The sequence below is a fragment of the Protopterus annectens genome, chromosome 3.part0 (assembly GCF_019279795.1).
Source record: "Protopterus annectens isolate FY-2018-M chromosome 3.part0, PAN1.0, whole genome shotgun sequence".
NCBI lineage: Eukaryota > Metazoa > Chordata > Ceratodontiformes > Protopteridae > Protopterus > Protopterus annectens.
This window is the reverse complement of record NC_056731.1, coordinates 853,250,931-853,260,266: the sequence shown is the minus strand read 5'-3', so window position 1 is coordinate 853,260,266 and position 9,336 is coordinate 853,250,931. Positions and strand designations below refer to the sequence as shown.

Here is a 9,336-nt window from a genome sequence, read left to right as displayed (position 1 = left end):
GTCAGACTTTCCTTTAGAAAATGTCAGTGGTGCAACATGGAGTATACCCACCCTTGGTCCTAGAAGACCAGAAGGCTGTGTGGCTTGTATTTCTATTCCAGATGACTGGCTTGCTGATAGTGCATTGCAGCATTAGGGTTTCCTGCACTTTTTGTTGTTGTGTCTTTCGGCTTTTCCCGGTTAGGGGTCGCCACAGCGGAACTCCGGTCCGCTAATGATTGGTAGTTGATTTTTACGTGCCGAGTTACCAGCCTGACGCACAACCTTAAACGAAAGTACGCCCATTCACGCATGTCTCCACGCAGAAGACACTCTAGTTGAGAATCGAACCGGACAGCGTCTTACTGGGAGGCGACAACGCTACCGCAGCACCAGGGTATAATGCAACAACTCTAGCACGTGTTAAGTATTACCAGCATGTTTAATTCCCTCCACGGGCAATGTTTTTACACCTGGTCTGAGCCTGAAATAAAACCTCAAGAGATCAGTGTTCTACACCAGTTAACGAATCCAGTAAAATAAATCTACTAATATTCATGGGGTGGCCTTCTGATATTTAATTTTCTACTTCTGGAGCCTTTGACCCTGTGCAAAACTAAAAATATGGTCCATTTGGACTTAAATCTTAACAAAGAGTAACAATCGCATACTGTTGTAAATTATCGAGCATAAGATGTTATGAATGAACACTATTAACTTTGTTTAAACGTGCCGCTGTAAGTAACTTATGGCTAAGACTGAAACCCACTAGTCCATTGCCCCAAGTAAATAAACAACATCAGAGTTTTCCGGTTCTACCTTTTTACCTGAACATGACGGAAAGGAGGAGCTGTGAGTTACCACGCGAGAATAGGGCCGGTTGAGCAATAGTACTCTGAAGCTGTAATTTAGGGCTGGGGAGAAGAAGTTGAGAGGAAAACTACTTGTTTGTTAGTATTTGGAGTGTTTTAGACCTGCGATTTATATTTATATACACATATTTCGGATTTTTTGCTGTTTTACCATTCTCTACCTTTAGTTCGTGGCTGTGGTTATTATTTTACGGTGTAGGTTAACGCTGGTTCTAGCAGGTGTAATAGAGGTGTGTGCACAGTGGAACAACCTGTTAAACCTTAGAATTGACTGGTATGTGCTGCAGCTTTCTGTTGTCTTTTAGTCAAATGGAATTTATGTTTACTAGTTTAACAACAAGCTTAATGTCTCTCAGGTACTTCTTTTATTTTGAACGTTTCTATATATTACTCTGAATAGGCAACGGTTAAATGATGTATACGTTTTGCTTACCTTTTAAAGTTAATATTTTATATGTTAACAAAGTTCTTAAAAGTAGGTACCTTTTTCAGGGACAACTGAGAGTGCTGTTCTGTGAAGACGTTAAGCCTAAAATTTAGGAAGAAAAAAACTTTTATTAGGTATTGTCAGGTCGTTTCTTCGGGATATATGTTGTTCTTGGAATTTAGTTATTTTTATGCTTGTGCGTAGCTGTTAATCGGAGAGTGTTTCATTCGTGTTTTGCCCCACCCCAAGTCCCAACACCCTCACACATTTAAAGTGTTATGAAACCCTTTTTCGATAGTCGTACTTTGTTTCCTTTTTAAAGTTGTGTTATTTTATTTTTTAACATTTTAGTCAGCTGATGACTTCAAAATAAACTGATGTAAAGAAGAAGATGTACGCTCCAAGTAGAGACTCTGTACCTGGGGAGCACAGTCACCCTAGTAGATCATACAATGACCGGAGATATGAGGGCAATGAAAAGCATTATGTGCGTACTGATAAGGAAGGGGCAGACAGAAGATCTTATCCAACTAAAGACAGGTATTGCGAACCAAACTTAATTGAACTGATTGCATTATCACTGTTAAGAGCATGTTATAACACTGACAGCATCCCGTCTGGGAACCGTCTGCAAAGTGGTGTCAAAAATTGTGTGTGTGTATATATGTGTGTGTATGTATGTGTGTATGTATGTATATGTGTGTGTATATATATATATATATATGTGTGTATATATATATATATATATAATTTTTTTTTTTTTTTTGACAAAACATTTCACTCTGATAATTTGTCACACACAGTCCCTTCCTATATGAGGGGCAGAATATGTGCCTTTGCGGATCAGCTAATAGCCCTGTTTTGAATTGTGCAAACAGTGTCATTTTTTTCTAGGGATTGTGGTTATATCTCAGTTTTGGGTGATGGTGTGGGGTGAAGCATATACATTGTGTAAGCAGGAAGGAATGTACAGAGCAAGCCAATCACCCTGATGGATCTGTCTTCTGCAGCATTGCTCAAGAGGTTGGATGTTTTGCTTATGCACTGTTTATTATACTGCATTACATTTATGGAGCCTAATACCTGTTTAACAGTCTCCCACAAATAAGTTGTAAACTATGCTGGGACTATTTTGGAGTGGGGGAGGATTTTGTTCAGTGCTGTAGTATGGGAATTTATTGCTTGCTCCTCTTACCCCCCCTGTGACCTAGAATATATACTGTTTATTTTTGTGTGTGTATACACCAGAAATTTGTATATGTATCTATGTGCTTCTTCCCTGTCTGTGTACTGACCATTAAATATCCTTGTTTTGTAATTCAGACCATGAGCTCTGGGGGGGATGGAAGTCCCCATCTTACTCAGGCTGAGATCTTGAGAGTTTGCACTCTCATGGGCATCATGGCAATGAGTATTTTTGTGCAAGTTCCCAACTCTGCCCTTTGGCATTCTTCATTACAGCAGGGACTTGCTATGCCCTCTCCTTGTCAGGCCGCATGCACTTGCTAATGAGGAGGACTACTAAATGGTGGCTTGGTGAGCTGCAGTTCTGCCTTAGGGTGCCAAATTTAGTGCTGCCTCTCCTTCTCCACCACATTCTTCCCCAACCCAAGATGAGTATTTCCATCTTCTTTTGATGGTGCCTTAATCAGTTTCTTGTCACTGGTGCCACAATCGGGGCCTTATTCCTGTAAGCCGCCAGTGCTGGCTGTCTTAACTATTACTGGTAGCCAGGTGTTTAGCATGATAGGCGAAATATTTCATTACATGAGGGGTACCACTTTCCTTAAGTGTGTTAATTACTTGGTTAACTGAGTCAGAAACCACTATTTGTCAGAAGTGGAATTTGATTGTGCTTTAAGTACAGTTGTGTACTCTTGCCATAAATGTAGATGTTCGAGTGTGTTCACTGTTGCAGTCATGACTGTAGGGTTCTGCCAGCAGCAGCCCCCGATAGGCCAGAGTCCCAAAGTCTGGATCGGGCGTCAGCTGAGGTCTTTATACCTTCTGGCGCATTGACGTCAGGATAAAAGACCTCGGCTGACACCATTTCCCCAGTTTTTCTTGCCCCAGATGTCAGGTGCCCAGAAAGAAAAGGCTAAAAAAAAAACATGCCCAAAACCTCATCAGCCAAAATACCTCATAAAAGATAATACTCCAAGAAAAAACAAGAGAGGGGGTAGGAGGGAGGGTAACCCAAACTGCAACAGTGAACACACTTGAACATCTACATTTATGGTAAGAGTACACAACTGTACTATGTCCTTCGTGGTTCACTGTTGCAGTCATGATTGTAGGGTTGAGTCCCAAAGCTAAGAAAGGGTGGCTGGAAGAGAAACAGAGGGAGCGGTCACAAAACCTTGCAAAACCACAGAAGCAAAACCAGCCCTGGATTTAGAATAGAGAGGGAGGTTGTAATGCTGAGAAAAAGTATGTACAGAACTCCAAGTAGCAGCCTCCAAAATATCCTTGGTAGGAACCCCACAAAGAAATGCTGCTGAAGTAGCAGTAGTCCGGGTAGAATGAGTCCCAACATTAACAGGAACTGGATTACCATAAGAGTAACAGAACTTGTTGCAATGGGCAATCCACTTGGAAATAGTTTGCTTAGTGATTGCTTTTCCTTGTACAGTAGGAGCATAAGCGACAAACAAATTATCAGATTTCCGGAATATCTTGGTCCTGTCCAGGTATAAATGAAGTTGCCTGTGCACGTCTAAAGAGTGCCAAAGACTTTCTTCCTCACTTTGAGGATTAGGATAAAAGGTAGGCAAATGAATGGACTGATTCAAGGCCACTGCCAAAACCACCTTGGGCATAAAGGTGGGATTAGTCTGTAGAGATACCCTGTCCTGATGAAAAATAAGGAAGGGTTCCACAGCCATGAGTGCTTGCAATTCCGAAATTCTTCTAGCCGAGGTAATAGCTAAAGAAAAGCAGTTTTCCAAGACAAAAATTTCAAACGTGGAAGCTGCAGGTTCAAAAGGAGACTAGGTTAATTTCTCCAAAACATAGTTAAGATCCCAAGTGGGAACAGGAGCCCTCATAGGGGACCAAATATTCTTAGCCCCTCTAAGAAATTGTTTAAGTAATGGATGAGAAAAAAATCAGAGTATCCGTATCGTAATGTGCAGAAATAGCAGAAGCATGAAGCGTAACAGATGAAAAAGAAAGGCCCGTATGTAACAACACTGTCAGATACTGTAAAATCAGAGGAATGTTCGGAACAGCAGAATCACTACCCTGGACTTGATTCCAAGAGCAAAATCTTTTCCATTACCCGCATAAGATTTTCTAGTGCTGGGCCGTCTAGCTTCAAGGATTACATCCATAACCTGTTTGGAAAGGGCAGAGGTGTTTACAGACCCTGGATCCACCAGGCAGCTAGATTCAGAGTTTTGACATGACTGTGAAGTATCCGGCCGTCCCGTTGAGACAGTAGAGGAGGGATTTGAGGCAGAATCCAGGGAGGCACCTGAACCAGGTTCATCAGAGTGGAATACCAGAATTGCCGAGGTCAATTGGGAGCCAGTAAAATCATTTGTGGTCTGTCCTATTTTATCTTCAGAAGTACCCGAGGTAGAAGAGGAAAAGCATATACTGAGAGGTGTTTCCAACTGAATGAGAGGGCATCCACTTTCCATGGTAGTTTGTGGTAGGTCCTTGTGCAGAATGTCGGAAGTTGATGATTCTGAGGGGATGCAAAGAGATCTATGTCCAGACATCCCCACGCCTTTATAATCATCCTGAATATCCGAACATCCAACATCCATTCATCTGCATCCGAAATGTGTCTGCTCAATGTGTTTGCCAGAGTGTTGTCTTTTCCTGGCAGGAATTGTGCTTGTAAGTCGACACTGCAGGTCAGGGCAGTGTACCATAGAGTCATGGCTAATCTGCACAGGGGGTAAGAATGAGAGCCCCCCCCAGCCTGTTTATGTACCACATCACTGTAGTGTTGTCTGTCTGTATCAACAATTGTCCTGGAAGAAGAAGGTCCATGAAGGCTATCGGGGCATTCTGTACAGCTAGCATCTCCTTCAAATTTATGTGCAGGTGTGTTTGTCCAAACACCCTGAAGACATCTCCCGTGCATGTGGGCTCCCCAGGCATAATCTGAAGCATCCGTTGTCAGAACATGGTTGGTCGGTGGAGGACAAAAAGGCTTCCCCTTGTTCTGTAGACAGGCTTCGGCCCACCAAAGAAACTCTTGCTGGAGACGAGGCAAAATCGTGATCACTGTTTCCAAACTGTGGTAATGCTAAGACCATACACTCTTGAGGTACCACTGCAGTTTCCTCATATGCAGTCTTGCATATGGTATTAGTAGAATGCAGGAAGCCATGTAACCCAAAGCCTGCAGAATTTTTCTTGCAGTCAGCTGTTTCATGGAAGCCAGGTGTCGGAAAGAAGAAGCCAGTTGCACTTTTTTGTCTGGTGTCAAGGAAGCCATCTGGGTTGTAGTACTCAGAAGAGCACCCAGGAAAGTAATCTGTTGTGTGGGTACCAGATTTGATTTCTTTAGATTCACTGTGAAACCGAGGTACTGAAGAAGATGCTGCACAAAAGCTAGATGCCAAAGTAGAGTGTCTTTGCCGTCCGCTTGAATAAGACCGTCGTCCAGATAAGGGTATATTTGAATCCCCTTCTGTCTGCAAAATGTCATTACTGGTGCCAGCAGCCAGGCACTTTGTAAAGACCCTGGGTGCAGTAGATAAGTTAAAGGGCAGCACAGAGAACTGGTAATGCTTCGAGCCCGCTTTGAAACGTAGATACCTTCTGCACTCTTGCCTTATAGGAATATGCAGGTAAGCTTCTTTAAGTCCAAATTCACCATCCAAGCGTTCTGCCCAACATAGGCAGCAGCTGCTGCAGAGTGAGCATCTTGAATTTTGGTATATCTAGGAAGGTGTTTAGTGCAGAAAGGACCAGGATTGGTCTCCACGAATTTTCCTTCCTGGGAACCAGGAAAAGTCTGGAATAAAAACCTTGCCCTATTTCTAAATTTGGTACCAATTCTATGGCCCTCATAGCCAGGAGGGGCTGAACCTTCCATTGTGCCTCTGCCCACTGATGATTTGGCAGATCTGGCCAACCGTTCAGTTTTGGAAAGGTGTGGAAATGAAATCTGTAACCTCTTGAGACTATGTCCAGAACCCATTTGTCCCAGGTTGTGGCTCCAATTTTGATTAAAAAAAGAGAAATCCAAGACTGTTTTCAGTAGGGTTGAGACTTATCTTCACCTCCCTTGGGAGAGGGGGCACTCCACTGCCTATTCCTAAAATGGGTCTGTGCCTGTCCCCTACCTCTGGAATGCCAGAATCTGCCTCTCTGAGACCTGTCCGAGCCCGGAAAGGACCAAAGTTTAGCTGGCCAGTGTCTGCTAAATCTAGGAGGTCCTTAACCATCTGTATAGATTTGGCTTTGTCCTCCATTTTTTTTTAATACCTCTTCAGCTTTGGACCCAAACAGAACATCATGCTGCAAAGGGGCATCCAAAAGTTTGGCTTTAACCTGATCCAGCAAGCTTTGTTCCTTTGACCAAGCATGTCTTCTAATAACTGCGCCAGTTGTTGCAGCCCTACAAGAAGCTTCCAAAGAATCAAAACCACAATGCAGGGTATGTTTACCCACCTGTTCAATAGCATGCAATAAATCCTGTAACTCCTGATTATCCGCACCAATAGAAACAGCTGACATATTTTGTTTAAACACAGACAAAAGGTATTGCTGATACTTCAGCATATGGAATTGACAGTTCAAAGCCCTAATAGACAATGTAGCAGAAGTATAAACTTTTTTACCCCATCTTTCCAAGGCCCTGGACTCTCGGTCAGAGGGAATAGGATTTTTAGCAGAGGCCGCTTTAACACCCTTAGGACCCTGAGAAATTGTTTCCGGATTAGGTGAAAGAGTCTTAAAAAGAAACTTGTGAGAATCTGGAACCCTATAATACCTATCCGGTTTGACCGGAGCAGGGGGAAAAGAATCAGGAGAGAGAGAAGCTTCCGAAAAAAACATCATCTACAATGTCCAATACAGGGGGAATAGCCAGAGGCCTATGCTGTGGGAGAAGAAGAAAATCCGTAAGCCTTTTCTTGGATTCAGTGAATTCCTGCCCTTCCCAGTGAAAATGCACCTTCATATCATGCAAAGTTTCACCAAAAGAATAATCCTCAGGAGAAGCTGAAGGAAAGGAATCTTCAGCATCAGAATCCTCATAAGGAGGAAGAGAATAATCCTGCTCAAGGGAAGAAGCAGAAGAAACAGAAATTTGGTCTGAAGAATCATAATTGGAATGTAATCTAGGCTTCTTGTCAGGAGGGGGATGTGAACCCCTGATCATAGTTAAAGATCTTCAGCCATCCTAAGCATCTGCCTCTGAGGCCTAGGACCCTGATCAAAAGGTGCCTGTGCTTGCCATTTCACTTTAGCTGGAGCCTTAGACTTTGTCTTTGAATGTAAAACTGAATCCACATTTACAGGAAGCTGCGAAGGCCTGAGAACTCCCTCAGAAGCCGGTACCTGCCTACCGGCTCCGGACCCAACTGAGGGAGCAGTATCCAAAGGTCCAGTCCCTGACAATTCTGAAGACCCCATCAGCTCCACACAGAGTTGGTACAGGCAATTGGTTCAAAAGAGGCAGACGACAGGGGCTGCAAAGGCGCCTCACTGACTACCGACGAACCAGCAACTGGCAATAACTGAGTAACATCCTTTGCTGTGGACCTCTTGAGGCCTGTCTGCATCCTTGCGCCTCTTACACACCCCAGAAGCCGGAAAAGAATCTGAAGACCTGTTATAATTAAACCTTTTTCCAAAATAGTAAAAGGCAAAGTTATATCTATGCCTAATAGTATGCTGATTAAATCTAGCACAAAACGCACAATTAGCAACGTCATGGTCAGGACCCAGGTAGGGAAGACAGTAAGAGTGAAAATCCCTATGAGGTATTTGCTTCCCACAAGAAATACAATTATTAACTTTTTCTGACATCTGACTGGAGCAAGAAAAAGACCTCCCCAACGGGGTACTTAGCTTATAAAATGAAAATCCTGGGATTAAATCCAAAAACAAACAGGAACAGGCCGACCAGAATCACTGAACTGCAAAGGGCACTGCGTGGCAAGAAAGACTGGGGAAATGGCATCAGCTGAGGTCTTTATACCTTCTGGCGCATTGACGTCAGGATAAAAGTGACCTCAGCTGACGCCCGATCCAGACTTTGAGACTCTGGCCGATCGGGGGCTGCTGCTGGCAGGAAGAACCCCTACAGTCATGACTGCAACAGTGAACCATGAAGGACATCCAATAAACTGCACAGTTGCTGCATGACTGGAGTTGTGCATTTGGGCATCACATGCCTCTTAATTCAAGCAATTTAGTGAAATGTAGTTAATGGCTAACAGAGTGGTGCTATAAGCAGACACTTGTACAGTTCGAAGAAAAACTGCTGCAACAACATGGTCATGAAGTGTATCTGGCCCGTGGTTTTAGTATTTTCTAGACTGAATGGCAGATAGGGGTTTGTGTTAATGAAATTCACACAAGTATATGGATGCACTGAAGCATTTGTCTGTGGCCCATTATTGGGGTAGGGATATTAGGTTTCTGTATCATGCTATACATCGACTAGGTTCTAAAATAGTAGGTTGAAGTATGTTAGCTCTGAAAGGGCACTTTGAAAACTATACTTTTAGCATTATTAATATAAGATTCCTTTAGGAATAAATGCAGACTTCCTCGCACGTTAAATTCCTCTCTCTGAGATGCTGTGATGTCTGAGGGGGGCATTGGTGAGCATAATGAGCTCTGCCCCTCTGATGTCAAAAATGAGTAGAGGTGGAGCTACTTCATTAATGCCTGCTCTGCTCTCCTCTTTGCAGTTGCAGACTGAGTTTTATGGTACATTGCATTAGCATAGATCTCGTAATGTATTGGTCTGAATGAGAGGATCCTTTCTTGGTTCTTTTGTGCATTTGTTTTCTTGAATGTAGTGCATCCCATATTTCTGAATGTCTGTCTCTCATAGGGTGGCTGGATCCATTAGGACTGATT

The 9,336-nt window shown here is 43.1% G+C and overlaps 1 protein-coding gene across 6 annotated transcripts in view; it reads left to right on the top strand.

The window, feature by feature from the left end:
* Positions 1-354: 354 nt before the first annotated feature.
* LOC122796591 (MARVEL domain-containing protein 3-like) overlaps positions 355-9,336 on the top strand; it is a 502,950-nt gene continuing 493,968 nt past the window's right edge. Inside the window, exons 1-2 of one of the 6 annotated variants that reach the window (XM_044065192.1) lie at positions 355-376; positions 1,630-1,818. In XM_044065192.1, coding sequence (XP_043921127.1) covers positions 1,670-1,818 — 149 coding nt within the window. In that variant the 5' untranslated portion in view covers positions 355-376; positions 1,630-1,669. The other 5 variants (XM_044065190.1, XM_044065193.1, XM_044065188.1 and 2 more) reach the window with 5 other exon arrangements.